The 20,148-nt window shown below is 33.8% G+C and overlaps 1 protein-coding gene across 1 annotated transcript in view; it reads left to right on the forward strand.

Moving 5' to 3' along the window:
• The window catches only part of CCDC73 (coiled-coil domain containing 73), a 103,865-nt gene extending 83,792 nt beyond the window's left edge, over window positions 1-20,073 (forward strand). Inside the window, 7 exon segments of the mRNA XM_057749219.1 lie at window positions 1,933-2,067; window positions 9,758-9,944; window positions 11,021-11,719; window positions 11,722-11,812; window positions 11,814-12,499; window positions 14,603-14,736; window positions 19,547-20,073. Coding sequence (XP_057605202.1) covers window positions 1,933-2,067; window positions 9,758-9,944; window positions 11,021-11,719; window positions 11,722-11,812; window positions 11,814-12,499; window positions 14,603-14,736; window positions 19,547-19,765 — 2,151 coding nt within the window. The 3' untranslated portion in view covers window positions 19,766-20,073.
• The last annotated feature ends 75 nt before the right edge of the window (window positions 20,074-20,148 follow it).

Here is a 20,148-nt window from a genome sequence, read left to right on the forward strand (position 1 = left end):
AGCTTGATACAGGAAGCATTTTGGAGGTAGAATTAGCAGGATTAGTGACATTTTACATATAATGGATTTTAGGAGGGAAAGGAGTCAACTGTGATTCTGAGATTAGTATAATGAGCAGAATAATGTCACTGACATAAGAAATGTGAAAGGAGAAGCAGATTTGGTGGATGAAAATGAGTTTGGGGAAGCAATGAATTTATGGTGACTGCAGGACATTTGACTTGAAATGTATATCATGCATTTGAAAACATGAGTCTCATCTTAGGAGAGAGGTTGGGAGATGAGATATAGATTTAAGACATTAGCATAAAGATGAAATTTGAAGGTGTGATAAGGTCATCTGTGGAAGGAGGGTAGACTTGAAGAAAAGGCTAAAGAAGAAAGAGCCTTGGGGAATGCCAAAATTTTGTGAGTGGTTAGTGTGTGTGTATTGGGGCAGGAGGGGAGAGGGAGCCTGAAAAGAATAGTGAGAAAGGTAGAAGGATAGCGAGTAGTACCATGAAAACAAAGAAAAGGAGCTATTTCAAGAATAAGTAGTCAACATAGTCATGCTACCACGCTGTTAAATGGTGTGAAACTTGGAACAAGTTCTTTTGCTAATTCGCAGGTGATAGCTGAGAGAGAAAAAAAAATCAGTGGAACAGTGAGGGCAGAAGTCTGGTTGTTAAGGAGTGGTGAGAGATTAGAATTTGAAAGTAGCAAAAGTGGACTTTAAGAAGTGAGAGAGAGTAATTGGGTCAAGGAGAAAATATGGCAAGTGCATATTTGTGGACTGAAAACATGCTGGTTTAGCGGGAAAGATTGAGAATAGGCAGGAGAGAAGAGATCTTTGCCAGAGCTAGGCTCTGAGGGAGACGGGAGGGACTTCCCTGACAGTCCAGTGGTTAAGATTTGCCTTCTGATGCAGGGGGTGCAGGTTCGATCCCTGGTCAGGGAGCTAAGATCCCACATGCCTCGTGGCCAAAAAAGAAAAGACCCAAAACATAAAACAGAGGCAGTATTGTAACAAATTCAATAAAGACTTTAAAAATGGTCCACATAAAAAAAAAATCTTAAAAAAAGTAAAAGGGAGACAGGAGAGGATGGGATAGAGAATACATAGAGAGTTGAGCCCTGGAAAGGAAGAACCTTGCACAGATAGATTAAAAGATGGTTAAAAATAGGTACGATGAAAGAAAGCAGTAGATGAGCTCCTGTCTGTTAGCCTCTATAAAGAATATTACATGCACTTCACGGAATTTTTGGTAGTTTAAAATTGTTCAAGAAAAACTTCTGTAATATTTTATGACAAAAGGGTATTTTTCTCTTCAACAGAACTTACTTTGTCTCACATTTGAGGTTCCTATGAAGGAGAACTGCCCCAAGAAAAAGATTATGAAATTTAAAGCCAGAAAAGCCCAGTTTGTAGATGTATTAGGCTGAAGTGTCTGTTTCTTTTGTACTGCTTAGTGCTCAGTACTCTTCCTCTAGTTGAGTTAAAATCTGTATAACTAATTTGCAAAAAGAAAATAAAACTTTAAGAAAGCAATGAAATGGTAACTTTTATAGAATTTTTATGATTAAAAATAAATTAATTTTTCATTTATAACGAGGTAATTTAATGTAGTACTTAAGAGCACAACCCGTAGACTTAGCCTTGGATTTGAATCTTGACTACCACTTTATATCTACCTGATCTTGGGCATGTTACTTAACGTCTGTGAGCCTCACATTTCTCACCTGTGAATCGGAGACTAAAAATACCTCATAGGATTTTTATGAGTATGAAATTATGTTTTTTAAGTACTCAGTATAATTCAATAAATGGTAGCTTTTAATATTAGTAATTTCTTCGGGAATGTTTTCATTTTTTTCTATTTCCAAAAACTTGTGTTAATTAATTCTTTTTATACAAAACATTTATATGTTCATTTTGGTTAAATGTTATGTTAGGTAGAAGAACTTAATGGAGAAATGAATGAGATTAAAAATGAGTTATCATCACTTAAAGAAACTCATACTAAGTTACAAGAACATTATGACGAATTATGTGTTCAGAAAAAGTTTGAGGAAGACAAGAAATTTCAGGTAAATAAAATTCAAGTATGTTGGGGGGTATAAGCTCTTAAAGAAATTAGGACCATCATGGATGATTTTCTCCATACTTTATATTTTCTGTTTCTCAACTTTTAAAAATGAATATAAGCATATAGTCTGTAATACATTTTTAGTTAATTTTTATGTACAATATGACATAAAGATCGAGGGTCACTTTTTTAGACATGAATTTCCATTCCAGCACATACCTTTGTGGAATAGACAATTTTTTTTCCCATTGTACCTTGGTACTTTCTTTGAAAATCAGTTGACCAAATAAATATATGTTGGTCTGTTTCTGTACCCTCTATTATATTCCTTTGCTTACATGTCCATCTTTAAGTCAATATAAACACTTTCTTTATTAGTGTAGTTTTATAAAAAAAAGTCTTAAAATGTGGTAATATAAGTCCTTCAATTTTGTTGTTCCTTTCCAAAATTGTTTTGGCTATTCTAAGTCCTTTGCATTTCCATATAACTTTTAGAATCAGTTTGTCAATTTCTAAAAGAAAAAGTCTGTGGGGTTTGGATTTGGATTGTGTTGAATGTATAGATTAATTTGCAAAGAATTGACATCTTAACATACAGTTCATGAATATGGTATATCTTTGCATTTATTTAGATATTCTTTAATATCCCTCAGAAATGTTTTTGTAGTTTTTGTTGAATAGGTCTTGCAAGTATTTTGTTAAATTTATCCCCAAATATTTCATGTTTTGGGCTGTTACTGTAAACAGTATTTAAAAAATTAATTTTTCTAATTGTTTCTTGCTAGTATATAGAATTAAAATTGATTTTTGTATATTGGCCTAGTGCCCTTTTACCTTTTTAATTAACTTACTATTGTAGTAGGGTTTTTTTTTTGGTTGAATTTTGGAGTTTTCTATGTACATGATTATGTTGTCTGAGAATTTAAGGCAGAAGAATTTTACTTATTTTTCTGCTCTGTATACATTTTATTTTTTCCTCAACTTACTGCATTAGCTAGGACTCTTTCTTATAGTGTTAAATAAAAGTTGTAAGAGTGGACATGCTTGCTTTACTTCTCATCTTAGATGGAGAATATTTAGTCTTTCATCATTTCATATTATGTTAGCCATAAATTTTTTTGTATATGCTCTTTATCAGGTCGAGGAAGTTTCCTTCTCTTCCTAGTTTGCTGAGTTTTTATCATGAATGATTTTTTATCATAAATGTTTATCATGATTGGATATTAAATTTTGTCAAATGCTTTTTCTCTATCTGTTGAGATCATCTTTTTTCTTTATTCTGTTAATGTGTCAGTATTAACCAATTAATTATACTAATTAATTTGCAGATTTACCTTACATTCCTGGGATATGTATTATCCTTTTTATATATGGCTAGATTTGATTTGCTAATACTACATTAGGGGTTTGAATTGATGAGGAGTACTGATCTGTAGGTTTTGTTTTTTTTTTTTTTCTTTGCGTTCTTTTGGTCTGGTTTTTGTATCAGAGTAATACTGGCCACATAAATTGAGTTGGAATGTGTTCCTTCCTCCTGGAGTATTGTGTAGAACTGATGTTATTTACTACATATTAGATACAATTCATTGGTGAAGCTATCTAGGCTTTTTCCTTGTGGAAATATTTTTAATAACAAATTTAATTTTTAAATTATTTATAGGGCAATTCAGAGTCTTAGTTTCTTTTTATGTTGGTGTGCAGAAAATAGTTGACATAACAGGCCTGTGAAAGGCCTCTGAAAGACCTGCTTGTAAGTTTGGCTCTTGACTGATACCTGGAAACTTGGATTTGGGAAGGGTTCCCACCATTTCCTAACAGACAGGAGTGGCTCACTATACCTGAACTATTAAGTAGTTTACTTTGAATATCTGCTCTCTTTCTGGGAGTCAAGAGTTTTGGCACATGCTAGGCAGAGAGTGATGAGCAACCAAAAAAACTTTGAGCACTAAGTCTCTAATGAGCTTCCTGAGAGACAACAATTTACATTTGTGGTCACAATTCATTGCTGCAGGAATTAAGCATGCTCTGTTTGACTCCACTAGGAGAGGACTCTTGAAAGAAGTTTGTACATGGTTTCCTCCAGACTTCACCTCGTGTCCCTTTTCCCTTTGCTGATTTTGCTTTATATTCTTTGCTGTTATAAATCTTAGGAGTACAACTGTATTTTGAGTCCTTTGAATCTTCATAGCAAATCTCCAAACCGGGGGGTGGACTTGGAGACCTCCAGCACAGTCCATTTTGCTAATTTTTCTCTTTCAAGGAACTTGTCCTTTTATCTAAGTTGTCAATTTATTGGTTATTGGCCTTTCTTCTTCTCTAATATAAGCATTTAAAGCTATTAATTTTCCTCTAAGCACTGCTTTAGCTTTATTCTACAAATTCTGATGTGTAGTGTTTTCATTCTTATTCAGTTGAACGTACTTTAAATTTCTCTTGTGTGCTCTTCATTGACCCATGAATATGAATTTGACCTAACACCATGCTGTTTGGTTTCCAAATATTTGAGAATTTTCCAACTATCTTTCTGTTAATGATTTCAAATTTAAATAAGACTTTTATCCTTTTAAATATATTAAGAATTGTTTTTTGGCCAAGTATATTGTCTGTCTTGGCAAATATTTAGTGTACCCTTGAAAAGAATGTGTATTATGTTGTTGGTTGGTGGAATGTTTTATAAATATCAGGTCAGTTTGGTTGATAATGTTCTTCAAGTCTTCTCTATCCTTAGTGATTTTTTTGCATACTTGTTCTGTCAATTAGTGGGAAATCTTTAATTATAACTGTGAATTTATATTTCTCTTTTCAGTTCTGTCAGTTTTTGTTTCATGTGTGTTTAAACCCTATTATTAAGTGTATATATAGTAATAATTAAGACTTCTAAGTGACCTTTTTATCATTATGAAATGTCTATCCCTATCCTAGTAATATTATTTTGTCTGATATTAATATAGCTACTTCAGGTTTTATGCTTAGTGTTTGCATTATATACTTTTTTCACCTTACTTGTGTGTGAGGGGTAGGCCTCACACAGCAAGACATTTTTAAGCTGAGTTGTTAAAAATAACTAAGAATTTTCCAGATAGAGATTTCAAATAGATGGAATAACATGAGCAAAAAATCAGAAAAGTGAAATATCGTTATTCAATATGTAAACTAGATGTTGGTTAGCAAGGCTGCAGTATAGGATGCTAGCAGTGCAATAAATAGCAGGAGAAGAGGTTGAAAAGATAGGCAGAAAACAGACTGTAGAGGCCTATATAGTCCATTCATAGAAATTTGTTCTTGACACTACCATTTGGGGGCTTTTAAACAGAGTAAAGTGATTAGGTTACTTTTTTAAAACATCATTTTGGTGATGATGTGGGTAGATGGTGGGATAAAACTAAAGGCATGGATTCCAGCTTGGAGAATACTGCAATAGTCCAGGCAGGAGATATTTATTGTCGTTTTAGTTTTCATAATTATAACATAGCTTGAGAGTTATAAATAGCAAGTAATTCCTACAACATCTGATTGATTATAGAAATGAATATAGATTTGCATTCATAAAAAATTGACCATAAAAAATTCATTCACTTTCAAATTGAAAACAACTTACTTAATCAGATTATAAATCATGTTTTTATTTTAAGAAATGTAGACAATATAGACACTTTAAAATAAGAAAGTGAAGATCACCCATAACCCCACCATCCAGAAATAGTTATTGTTAAAATTATGATATATGACTTCCAGAGTTTTTCTATGCATGTATTTGTATAGAAACAAACACGTATAGGTATTCATATACATGTATTTTTTAAAAACTAAAATAAAATCATACTTACTCTGATGTTTTGTAGACCATTTTTATTTAGAAATTTCTTTTATTGTAAAATATATATAACATAAAATTTGCCATTTTAAAGTGCTTAAACAGATCAAACTAGAACTAGCTTAGAGGTGGAGCAAGTGTCTGGGAGTATGAACTGAGGCCAGACATGATGTATTTCCAACTAAGATGTCCATGGTTACCATCTGGGAATTTAAAAAACAACTCATGCTTAGAGTTTCTGTATTTGCCTTGGCTTCCCTGGCAGAGATGTATTTTCCTGCATGTTTTTAAAAAAAATTATAGAATGAAGAATTCTATTTTTTTAAAAGAATTATTGTACATTCTTTTAAAAGTTTCACTATTTAGATACCTCATATAAGTGGAATCATGCAGTATTTGTCCTGCAGCTGGCTCATTTCAGTTAGCATAATGTCCTCTAGGTTCATCCATGTTGCTGCAAATGGCAGGAATTTCTTCTTTTTAAGGCTGAATAATGTTCCATTGTATGTATCTACCACATTTTCTTTATCCATTCATCTTTTAATGGATATTTAGGTTGTTTCCATATCTTGGCTATTATGAATAATGTTATAATGAGCATGGGAATGTTGTTATCTCTGTAATATCCTAATTTTAACTCTTTTGAATGTATGTATACCCAGAAGTGATTGCCAGGGGCTGGGAGAGGGGGAAATGGGAGCTGCTATTCAACAGGTATAAAGTTTCAGTTATACTAGATGAATAAATTCTAGAGATCTGCTGTATAACATTGTGCCTACAATTAATAGTATTGTATTATGCATTTAAAAACTTATTAAAGGGTAGATCCCATGTTAAATGTTCTTATCACAATAAACAACAAACTTTGTTTCATCTAAAAAAATTGCTTAAACATAAAATTACAATTCAGTTGAATTAATTATAATTCAGTGGCATTAATTACAACAATGTTGTACAATCATCACCACTATCTACTTCCAAAAGTTTCATCATCCACGACAGAAACTGTGTAACCATTAGTCAATAACTTTTGATTTCCCCTTCTCCCCAGGTCCTGGTAACCTCTAATGTACGTTCTGACTATGAATTTGTCTGTTCTATATATTTTATATACATGGAATTGCACAGTATTTGTCCTCTTTGTCTGGTTTATTTCATTTAGATGATGTTTTCAAAGTTCACCCATGTTTTAGCCCTTCATTCCTTTTTATGACATCCTTTTATTCCATTGTATGGATACACCACATTTTGTATGTCCATTCTTCTGTTGATGGACACTTGGGCTTTCACCTTTTGCTGTTGTGCTGTTGTGAACATTGGCATACAACATTGGCATCTGTTTGAATCTCTGGTATTAATTTTTGGAAGATATATACTGAGGAGTGGCACCAAATGATTCCCACCTCCTGGTATTCATGTTCTTTTGTAATACCCTCCATTGAGTGTGAGTTGGATTTAGTAACTTGATTCTAATTAATAGACTATAGCAGTAGTGATGCAGTGTTAGAAGACTTCTGAGATTAGGTTATACGAGGACTGTGGTTTCTGTCTTGGGTGAACACGCTCTCTATCTCTCAGTCTGTCTTTGTCTCTCTGCCTCTCTTTCTGTCTCTCTTTCTCTCTGAGCCATGTGAAGAAGTCCCAGCTATCCTGCTAGAGGGGCCACATAGTGAAGAGAGGCTCTGGAGGATGAAATGCCACATGAAAGAGAACTGAAGCACTCCACCCAACAGCCAGCACAGCTGCTAGCCATGTGAGTGAGCCTTCTTGAAAGAACCCCCAGCTCCAGTTAAAGTTTCAGATGATAGCTCGACTAGACGCTCATGAGAGACCTGGGTCAGAATCATCAAGCCAAGCCATTCCTAAATTCCTGACCCGTCAAAACTATGGGATAATAAATATTTGCTGTTTTAAACCACCAAATTTGAGGTATTTGTTATACAGCAATGGATAACTCTTAAAATGGTTGACCCTGGAACAACTCAGGGGTTAGGGGCACCAACCCCCGGAGCAGTGAAAAATCTGTGTGTAACTTATAGTTGGCCCTTCATGTACGCAGTTCCTCCATATTGATGGTTCAGCATCCACGGATTCAACCAACTGCAGGTGTGTAGTACCGTAGTGTTTACTATTGAAGAAAACCTGTGTATAATTGGACCCGTGCGGTTCAACCCATGTTGTTCGGGGTCAACTCTATAAGTATCCTTCTAGGATTTCACAGTTAATAGGTACTGAAACAGGATTTGAACCTATATTTATCCAACTCCAAAGCTCCTGGTGACACCATACTTTTTTTTTCCATCTCCTTTGCAAACTTCTCTTTTGCTAGTTTCTCTTCCCCGGCCTCTTCCTTGAGGATTTTCATTAGCATTTTATTCTTTATCCTCTTTCTTCTTTAAATATACTCTTAATCAGTCTTATCAACTTGTATGTCTTCAGTTGCCCTCTATCTGCCAGTGGTTTTCAAGTCTACATTTCCAGGTCAGTTTTCTCTCATAAGCTCCAAATCTGTACATCTAAATGTTCAGTAGACATCTCCACCTTTTTGTGTTACTAACTCTTAAAACTCAAGAGATTTAAAATGAACTTGAGATATTTTTTTCGAGATCTCCTACTCCTGTTTTCTAGCTCAGTAAATAACACCCACCAGTCACCTAGGTACCTGATCTGAACTCTGCAAATTACTCTTGACTCTCCTCTCAGTTTTCATATCCTATCATTCAACAGTTGATAACAGCTCAGTAAATAATTTATGAATCTATTCAGGCTCTTATCTTTACTGATGTCACCTGGGCTCCTGTGGCATTCTTCTGATGCAGCTCTCTGCCTCATGTGTTTTCCCTTAATTCATTAGTGTTTTTCAGATTTCTAAGTACAACCTGTTAGTGGTTCATGGAAATCAGTCTAGTGGTTTATGACTGGCATTCTTTTAAAAATGAAATTAAATAATGTAGCATAGAAAACATTAGAATGTATCTCATTAAGTTGGTGTTACTTCGTATGCTCATTGTGTTGTAAAACATATTTATTTCTTATTGCCGGTTTTAATCGGTGAAGTTTGGGAAACAATACCCTGGTCCACTGCAACCAGAATTGTCTTTCCAATCAGCTCATATTAATCACCTTCTCTAAAATCCTTCAGTGACTTCTCATTGACTTCCTGGTAGAGCTGGAATTCCTTAGCATGCTGTATTGGGCCCTTGAAGGCCTAGCCTAGTTCAAGCCTCATTTCTCTCCATTCTTCTCCCAGCATCTAAGCTCAAGCTGAAGTAACTCACAAGTAGTTCCATGAAGCAGAACCACATGAAAAGACTATAATTTTGTTTGATTTTAACATCTGTAAATGCCATTTGTTCTCCCTGGAGTGCCTCCTTATCCCATCTATATTAAAATTGCCTGTCATCTTTTTTCCTATCTTCCCCAGTGGATCATAATTTTTTTGAGGATAAGGACTATATTTTGTTCATCATTGTATCTCAAAGCCTAAGTGCAGTGCTTCCATGTAATATGTGCTTAATATTTAGGGGGAATAAAAAGATGTTTTATTGATTCACTATTATAAAGATACATATAAATACCAAACACTCAAAACAATTTGCCTGCCATGACTACTTTGCTTTCAATAAAGGACTGGTTCTTAATATGTGGTATTATATAATAATGTGGAATGCATGTTTGAAAACATCTAAGGCTCTCCATTATATTTAAATATGATAGACTATACGGAATGAACTTACAGTGATCTTGTTACAAAGAGTAGTATATTAAATTTAGTCACAAAATCATTTGGCTTTCAAAGAGCAAAGTTTGTTCAAATGTTTTATACTTTTTAACAATCTGTTTTTATATTAAAGGAATCTTTTCCATTTTATACTAGAATCTTCCAGAAGTAAATACTGAAACGTCAGTGGAAAAATCAGAAAACACCATCATACAGAAATATAATTCTGGGCAAGAAATAAGGGAAGAAGATACTGAAAATTGTTGTTTAGACACTGAATACAGAGAAAAGGAAGAAAAGAAAGAAGGCCCATTTATAGAAGAAATCATTATAGGTGATGAAGGTAACCTAAGGTTATATTGATATTTTAAAATTTTTATATTGATTGTTTTAGGGGAATATCAATTACAGTCTTTGCTTTGAGGACCCAGTAGTATAATTGGAGAAATACTTTTCCATTTGTATGTGTTTTAACAAAAGGACTTGTATGTCTTTTGAGCTATTTTTTAATAGAGTCAATATTTGGGGGGAAAATACAATTTTGCTTTCTCTTCTCATCACTTATTCGTTGGCTTTTTGCATTCTAGTTTCTGCCTTCACTGCTTTGCTGAGAATGTTCTCTGAACTACCAATAACCTTTTGATGACCAGACTCCAGAGCACTTTCCTTAGTTCAAGTGACCTTTCTGTAACCATTGAAAAATTGACTAATTTGTCCATATTGGAAAAGACTGGTTTAAAGAAGGTAGTTTGAAGGTGTTCAAACCTAGGCTGAACAACCACTTGGTGGAGATGTTGTAGAGAGAATGATTGGATTAAAAAGACCCTTCATGCCCTAAATTTGTAGTCCAGATTATTGTAACTATACTGAAATTTTTTAAATTTATGGTTAAAACCCAGATGAATAAAATTAATATCTTAAGTAGATATTCTATACATTTTGTCCAAATTTAAAAAATATTTACAAGGTAGTGAGTGAAAAATTGATGATTGTTAGTCTTGAAGAAACCAGCTAGCAATTTCTGCATTTAGGTAGTAAGAGCAATTACAATATGACATGTTAGTGTAAATTAATTTTTTATCTTATCAGCTGTGTGTTTATATGGAATTGTACTGTATGCCCAAAAGGAAGCAGCAGACTTGAGAAATAACCATTTTGTAATGCCCTCAACTTTTTTAAACCAAAAATACTTTCACTGTTAAGAAATAAAAATTTAATGTGAGTAGAGCCAAATATTTTAGCATGCTTATTAAAGGGAACTCAATATTTATATAAAATTGGCATCATTATGTTTGTGTAATAACTTTCCAGTGAAATATTTAAAGCTAAATACGTTTTTATAAAAATAGTTAATATATGTCTTACAGAAGCAGGCCTTAGTGTATAACCCCCAAATTTACTGTGTTCTCATTACAACAGACTTACAGCTTTTTGAAAAAAGCCCCAAGGAGGAAGTTGATACAATTGTACCTCAGGATGAAAATCACAGTGAAATCTCCCTAAGCAAAATCCTCAAAAAAGAATTAGGTAGTCAGGGACAAACCTTGGATGTTACTGACTTTATAAAAGTGGTTACTACAGAAATAAAAGACAAGGTGGACTTGGAACAAGATAATGGGGGTACAGAATTTAAATCACCAAATATTTCTTCTTTAGTGGCAGATGTATCAATAGAAACAGAAAAGATATACCTAGAAAGAACTGAAGGACTAGATCATCACCATGCAGATGTACAACTGGGGGTTGAAAATAACAGAACATCATTTAACAGTATTTTAGATGAGATGGCTTGCAATACAAATCATAAAAAAGATGTTTCCGTAGATGAACCATTCAAACAACAATTCAGGTTGCTTCCAGGGACTCAAGAAAGTGCCACAGAGAAGGAAATTACAAATAGTCACCAAACCAAAGCAGATTTGAATTCATCTCTAGATGTAAAAAGGAATCTTGTCCAGTGTCAGAAATGTAGTTTACAGGATTCAAGTAATGTTATGTTAGATGATAATAATAGGACAATTAAACTGTTAAATAAAAAAAGTGAATGAAGCATATTGCCATTAAAAGAAACTTCAGATTTTCAGCAAGTTGGTGATGATACTTCCGAGCAACCTGAACTATTCCCTGTGATACAGCAATCAGCCACCCTATTTCTTCTGTTTTCAGTGACAATTTGAATGTACTTTTAGAGAATTCAGATAAAACTGATAATATGCCTATTATTGGTGACACCCAGCTCAAGCCCTGGGAAAAGAGCTGTAGGGGAAAATGTGAATGATATGCATAGCAGTCAAGTTAAGGGCTGTTTGGGGTATCTAGAAAACAGTGTGACTGTTTCCAGTCTTCAGATTAACAATGAGAATATAGATGCTTTCCAAGCCAAAGATATGAAAACTGCTCTTCATGTGAAAACTTCCACAGAAATATGGTTTTTCAGTAAAGAGAGTCAGATTGATGAGAATCAGATAACTGAAGTAAAAAAAAATAACCTCTTCCCTAGTAAAAGACAGCATACATTGTTAAATAGCACAGAGAAGAGGGAGTCATTAAATGACATTGTTTCGGGAAAAACTTACAGTGAAGGACAGCTGGAAGAATCATGTTCATTTCACATAAAGCCATCTGGAGGTTTAGTAAACAGAAGTGGAAGGTCAGCCTTTGATCTTTCAACTTCAGATAAAAAAACTGAGAAAACTCTAGTATATGTGAATTTTTTAGACCCCAGTTCTTGGTCAAAGGTAAATCAAATTGAAAGTCAAACAGTGAGCACTTCAACATCTAGCATTCCTTTGTTGCTGAAGAAGAGACCAATAGGTCTATTAGAAAACAAAAAGATGGTTTCGATGACACTTTGTAAAAATGTTAGTGTGGATGATGCCAGGAAGGATATTGGACCAGGTAAGAAAATAAGGTTTATGTTTTAATTCTTTTAAAATTTATACTTCTATTTATTATTCTTGGTAAAAATTTATTTATATTACTCTACAGATAAGTATTTTTTGCCTAAACCTAAAAGACTCCCTATATGTATTAATATATATGTAAAAGTAGGAAAGGTTTTATTTAAATGGAAGTAGACTTCTTTTCACCTAAATCTGAACCAGTATTATCAACACGTACATAGGTCAATTGCATTTTGGAAATTAAAAACAAAAAAATCCTTTTCATTATCAAAGAACTGAAAATAGCAAAAACGAGCACAAGTCTGGGTCATTAATTTTAAATTAGGAACATCAACCTAATCCAAGACTCTTTTTGTTACTTTCTTAGAGCAAATGGAGTGAAGTTGTTGATAAGGCTTCTGTCATTGTTCATGTTTACTCCTTTTCTTTCTATACTAAAAAAAAAAAAACAAAAAACAAAACCCCAAAACCCAAACTTCCTTCTCTCAGAACCATGTTTTAGTTTCTCTCCTATGTTGTCACTTTCTTCTCCCAATTTTTTCCCTTTCCTTAATTTTTCTATTTTTATCTGTCCCTTCACTAGCACCACATACCCAGCTCTTGGTTCTTTTGTTTTGCAAGTAATAGTGAGGTATAACATTAATACCTTTCATATCATTGATATTTATTGTTTGAAATACTTTAAATTGAATCCCTTAATAATTATATGCCTATATTAATACATTCAAATATTAAATATTTCAGATAGTAGAGACTGTTCTACTCTTTAAAACCACCACATGAAATAACAATGTGCAAGTTTTGCTTTAAAAATCCTCCAGAATTAAAAAAAAAATAGGGAGAGTAGTAAATGGATGAAATACACATGACAATATTGAAGGTACTAAAGGTGGGTGATGGGTACATTGAGGTTCATAACTTCTTTTGTGTATTTGAAAATTTTAGTATTAAAGATATTTTAAAATAGAAATACAGTACATATATAGGTGCTGTATAAATGTAACTTAAAGATAACTATTGTTTAAGAAGTATGATCATGATAAAAATGTTTATTTTGCTAATAGCAGTCTCATAGTTAAAGTTGTTGAGGTTGTTAAAGACAGTCTTAGATTTTAAGGGAACTTTGCCTGTTTAACAATATGCATTTAGACCCAGTAAAGAAATATGGATTACAAGGAAAGCTTTGTATGGCCCTCTGACTTAACAGGCGTCTTTTAAAAAGGAAATTGAGAAAATTTTAAAACGAAAAAGTGGTAGTATCTTGTTTACTGGTATGAATGGATAAGTAATGTAGGGAAAACTAGAAAACACCAAAACACTGTAAAATCTCATTTCACAAACTATAATTTTCCTGATATAATAAAATGTATTAAGATTCCATTAATTTTGTCTGTCAAATGCTGCAGTTAGTTTAATGCTGTTAGTCAATGGACTGGTCTAACATTTACCATTTTCTCACATGTCCTTTTTTCTAAATTAAATCTCAATGATATAAATTAGGATGGAAGGAGAAATGACTAAAATTCTATAGAAATTCAACTTGTATAGAAGATACAACTTATAAAAGATATTCCTAGATATCTTTTAACCTTCAAAGACATGTTTCTCTAAATCACTGTTATCTATTTATTAAAGCCCAGTGACCCCCTACTAGACATCCCCTTGTTGGATTTTTTTATTATGGCTAATTTCTTTTTAAATATATTTTACAAATCTGACTTTCAGTTGGTTCAGACTTTTCCCTTTGAATTGGTAAGATGTTCACTATATAAATGTTTATGTGTGTAGGCAGTGCAGAAAACAGAGGAATAAGGGTAACATTTTAATGTATGTTATATTGTTTTAGAAGATATTTATACCAGTCACTAATATTAATGTGAAATCAGCAGGTTTTAGAAAGCAATAAAAAAATCGTTTTCTGAAATGAAATACCTAACGTAAGAGCAAAGTCTATGGAAACGAGTGTTCAAAGTAAGAAGAAAATAGAAATTGTATCTTTTTAAATACAAAAGCATAGGATCAGAGAAAAACAAGTTTAGTCACTAAAATGAGTGCCTGGAGAATAAAATTCAGTTGTCATTTCCTCTTTGTTAACCAGATACTACCAGCATTAACAGAGTTGCTGACACTTTGAATAACTCGAGTATCCATCCAGATCCCAAGGGAGAGCCCAGTGATGAGAGGAATGCAATTGCAAAGACTTTTTATGATTCTTCTTTTCCCACAGAACATGTAAGTCAATTAAAAATATTGCCGAGCAGACCTTAGTGAGCTAATTCTACAGATATGTGTAGAACTGTATGCATCTGGATGCTTTAAGACCTAACTGATCTTCAAAATAATATCAAGAGGGCAACATGGCACCATTTTTCACAATTAAGGTTGATGGAAAACAGCAGGAAAAAGTCACAGTGTATAAATCAAATAGATATAATCCAGCCTGTTTTGGGAAGGAGAGTGTGAGGTAGTGTATTATGTACTTATATTTTTTTATTCACCTAAATTTAGAAATAGTGGCATTTATTTAAACTATTAAAAAAATAGTTCACTCATTTGAGCATTTTAAATTTTAATGAAAGATGCTTTAAATAATCAATAAAGTTCAGTTGTTTTTAATAGTGCTTAAGTTAATTTACATTATTTTGGGAAACTATCGCAGAGGAAGAATCTGTCCACTTTAAATGATTTCAGTTAAAACACCGTATGTGAAAGGATCAAATATTCATAAATATATGATATAGAGTATGGATATAAATGTTAAAGTATTTGTAGAGATTATATGGCTCCAAGAGTCCATTTGTTGTAGGAAAAGCAACTAACTACAACTGACAGGCTTTTCTTTTGGAAAATTTATGTTTTTTAACTTAGTGTGCAAAACTCTAGTGCAAAAAAGTCTGTATTGTTCAAAGTCTAAAAAGCATTTACAGGTATAACTGCTAAAAGGTAACCTAAAAAGGTTAGGAAGGATGGCAAAAAAACAACTGCATAGTCACCGTATATTTCAAATTTTAGGGATGCACATTAAACAACTTTCTCTTTAGCACATATAAAGTGAAAAGCCTTAACAACGAACAGGTTCTAATTTAATTTCCATTTTTAAACTGAAGAAACCTCAAGTCAGATAGCATAACTCTCCCTTTGGGAAAGTTAAAACTAAAATCAGGATCTACTTTTTCCACCTTTGCATAACTGAGCTCAAAAACAAATTGTTTCAGCTTGATGTGCAAGTGTACAATCTTTAAACTATAACTAAAGCACAGTAGGCTGGGCACTGGGAAATCTAAGTTCTGACCTTAGCTAATTGGATACGTCATAGAATCAAAGTAAAGCAAAAAGAAGCTTGAATATCAAAAGTAGATACCCATTCTAATTGGGTTGAATACTTAATACTTCTAAGATAATTGTCCTATTTTCAAACAGTTTAAGGGTATGATGGAAATTTCACATCTCCCTTTCAAACGCATTTTTGTAATAAACCCAATAGGGAAGTTCTTTGTATCTAATTCCTAATGCCTTTTTTAAAAATTAATTAGTTTATTAAATTTGTTTATTGGCTGCTTTGGGTCTTTGTTGCTGCACACAGGCTTTCTCTAGTTGTGGCAAGGGGGGAGCTACTCTTCATTGTGGTGCATGGGCTCCTCATTGCAGTGGCTTCTCTTGTTGTGGAGCACGGGCGCTAGGTGCGTGGGATTCAGTAGTTGCAGCACACAGGTTCAATAGTTGTGACTCACAGGCTCTAGGGTGCAGGCTCAACAGTTGTGGCGCGTGGGCTTAGTTGCTCCTTGGCATGTGGGATCTTCCCAGAGTGGGGCTCGAACCTGTGTCCCCTGCATTGGCAGGTAGATTCTTAACCACTGCAACACCTAGGAAGTCCCCCTAATGCCTTTTCTAATTAATGTTAAGAAATTATATAGAATTTAAAACTGTTTCAGAGATATTCCCACAAAGCCCCACATCTTTAAAAACAGATGAGGCAGTGACACAAATGTGAAATAATTTCCCAAAGTCATTATGAACAGTCTGCAGTGGACTTTGAATAGGTATCTTGGCTCTTAGTTACATGCTACATAACTTTCTCAGTTTTCATAATAGAAAACATTTCTTCTCAAAATACTGGTGTATGTAAAACACTAAATGTTTGTTTAGCTAAGTGATCCTCACTAGGCATCAAGCACTATGTTATGTATCATTGTCCCAGCTGAAGCTTGATTACCAATGAACATCTAATGTGGAACAAATTTAAAAGCAGATCAACTCTGCCTAGTCTACTGAAAATGCTTTGATCCCTGGATTAAACCAGGCCAATCCAGTCTCTTTATGATGCCTGTTTACTTGCTTATTTACACTCTTCCACATCAGGGGCTGTTGAATGACAGCCAGTGGGCCAAACGAAGCCCACTGCCTTGCTTTAGTAAAATTTCATTAGAGCACAGCCACACCCATTCCTTTCCCTATAGTTCTGTGGCTGCTTTTGTGTTGCAATGACAGAATCAAGCAGTTGTGAGGGAGACCACTTGGCCCACAAAGCCAAAAATATTTGCTCTGGCTTTTTACAGAAAAGTTTGCCAACTCTTGTTCTGAATGAAGTGAATTTTGTGAAGACTTATAGCCAGAAAGGGAATATAAGCTTCCATTTTTCAACATTTTTATGCATACTGTCCACATCAATCCTGTAAAATTCTGGGTAGTTATTATGAGCTAGTCCACTTTTCCCCTATAGATCCAGAGCAACGAACGTGAAAAGAGTGTTTTTTATTCTTAGAGAGGGTTAGGTCGGCAGCCTGCTGCAATCTTGATTATACCCAGGAATGAGGATGGCAGAGAGGGGCCAGAATAAGCAAAAAAAGCCACTTATTTTACACATCCAGTGATATTAGGTTCATTTAAGTTACATTTTAAAATGCAACCGCAAGGCTTAAAGAGGACTTGTACCAGGCTAGGGGAAGCCTTAGGCCGAAGAGTAAATCTTCTGCGTCAGGCAAAAATTGGTCAGGAGGTAAGTGATTTTTATAAGGAGAAGGAAATGAAGGAGCAAAGATATGTGGCAACATACCTGTAACTTAGAATTACTGCTGCAGGCTGCAAAACGTAAGTTAAGCTAAATAGGACAAGTTTTGTTAAAATTACATCTTGTTTCTCTCTACAGCCAATCCTTGTTCCTACCCCTCCCACCAAGTAGGTAAAGGGAAACAAACTAAATCAGATATGTGTAAATGTCTCCTTCCTTTATCAAGATTAAAAGTCAAAGAATCAGGATTTTGGAAAATTGGGTAACTTGTACTTGATATCAAATGCACCAACATGCTTCTAACATTTCATTGGCAAAATAGGACCATTATGTCATACAGAACATCAATCATTTTACTCCAAAATCAGCAGCAACCTGCACTTGGATTCGGTCTGTTTCTCCGTAACTGTTCTCAGTAATGCATGAGACTGGCATACTCCCCATTGCATTTAGGAAGCAGGGTCTCAGTGTCACATGGATAACGTATATTCATTTTGGCCCTGAGCTACACAAGGTATGTTGAACAGTTACATGCCAGACATTATGAAAAATATACATTTATGTGCATTTTTATCCATTACCAGTTACTCTTTACAGTAATAGCATCTTATAACTAAAAGAAGCTGATGAGAAAACTGAGGCCCACAAAAGTTAAACAACTTAAGGTTTCTTGGTGGTCCTGCACCGATACTTTTTTTTTCATCTGTTATTTCGTAAGAACATAGGCAATCAGACAAATATGAACCCAGCATCACCTTGAGGATCAGAGGCTAAGACCCTGAGGGGACTGGTGGCTGACCAGAATTCTCAGGAGCCAAACAGAGCAATCCAGAAGTCCTTTAGGGAACTGAGATTAAATGTAAACATTTAAACTCATTAAAAAAGTTATTACTATATAATCTTACTTTGAAAACACGTTACAAATATGCCACTGTTATCAGACTGGAAAAGATTTTAATGTAAGGTAGTACTCAAAGATATTCACAAAGATTTATGAACAAATGACATTCATTATAGCCTAATTTATAACAGTAAACGTTTTCCAACAACTCAAATGTCCAACAATATATTAAGTTATGGAACATGGAATATGATGGAGCCATGCTCTTTCAAGAGTAGAGGGAAATGTTAAGAATGTTTTTAACCCAACATAGAAAATGATAAAATGTTAACAATAGGATAGTTAAATTATCACACATCCATAAAAAGTATTTTGCAGGCACTGACATTTGCTTATGAGAAATTTTAATGATCTAGGAAATAACTCACAGAGGGAAAAAGCAAGATATAAAATTCTATAGAATGGTCAAATATGCTAAAATAGACTAATAGCAAACAATACCAAAATGTTGACAGGTCCCTCTAGATAGTGGATTACTATTACTAGTGATTTTTAGTTTCTCTACACTTTTCTCTATTTTATAAATTTCCAGTAATTATTTTATAATCAGAAAAAAACCTTAAAATGAAAAACTTATTTAACACAGTATTGGAAGTATGACCCAGTGTGGTGCCTTGAAAACATGCCAGCTTCCAAATACCTCATTGCTCTTTCCTGTTTCTCCAACAATGGTGCTCTGAGGCATAGAAGGAAACGTGAAGTAAAAGGCAGTTTTTATATGTCAGTTTGCTTCCATTAGCATTTAAAATTTTCCCCCTGGTTTTGATAGATGTTACAAAACATAGACATGTTTGGGAAGGGAAGGGGAGTAGAAGACAAAACAGATTTTTATCTGCATTGTTTTAAATCTTTTCTTTCAATGTAAGCTAACCTTTAAGAAAACGTTTGTGGTATTCCTGGTATACATTAGGGATCTTGAATAACTACTATCTATATAAGCCTACAAATTCACATTTTAAAATAGTTTCTTTGGTGCCAAAATTACTAAGGTAATTGTTGAAAATTAGCCAAGAAAACGGTGGCTTTTATCACATACTCATAATTACAGAGGCTTAAGGATTTTCTTTAAACTTGATGATTGCTTAGAAAATGAGTAATAATTTCAGTAGTAAAACAAGTTTGGTATTTCTTAGGTGAAAACAAAGCCTCTGAAATCAACTCTGCTACAAAGCCATTTTCAGGCAATCAAGATTAAAACTACTACTGATTTGGCTGTGTCTTCTACTGGTGAAGATGACTGGCAGAGCTCGGTAACAAATCAAATCAATGAAATTGAAAAGCTTCTAAGCTTAGAAAATGACAACCAATCTAAAAAAAGAAAAGCAGAAGAGATGGTAGAAAAACCAGATTAAAATAATGTTGATAAATGCTTGCAGTGGTGAACTGACAATTGAAATATCGATGTGGTTTAGACCAGAACAGAGTGTTACATCTAAAGCTTCTTTTCCAACTTTTTCTGTGACTGTGATGAAATTATATTACTATTACGTTTTTGCTCAGTAAATGCATCATTTAAGACAGCTAAGATTGCAAGGTTTGATGTTAGCATTCAGTTCCCCTTAATTAAATTTGTCTTTCCTCCATATATTCTTTCATCAAAGCTCTTGTAGCACCTCAAAACCCTTCCTTACAGAACACAACTTATGTATTATACAAAACAGACATAGTGACCCTTTGTAATTTATTACTTTGTATGCTCCGAAGACTGTGATTTCTTTTAAATTCGAGACAATAA

The sequence above is a fragment of the Hippopotamus amphibius genome, chromosome 9 (assembly GCF_030028045.1).
Source record: "Hippopotamus amphibius kiboko isolate mHipAmp2 chromosome 9, mHipAmp2.hap2, whole genome shotgun sequence".
NCBI classification, from domain to species: Eukaryota; Metazoa; Chordata; class Mammalia; order Artiodactyla; family Hippopotamidae; genus Hippopotamus; species Hippopotamus amphibius.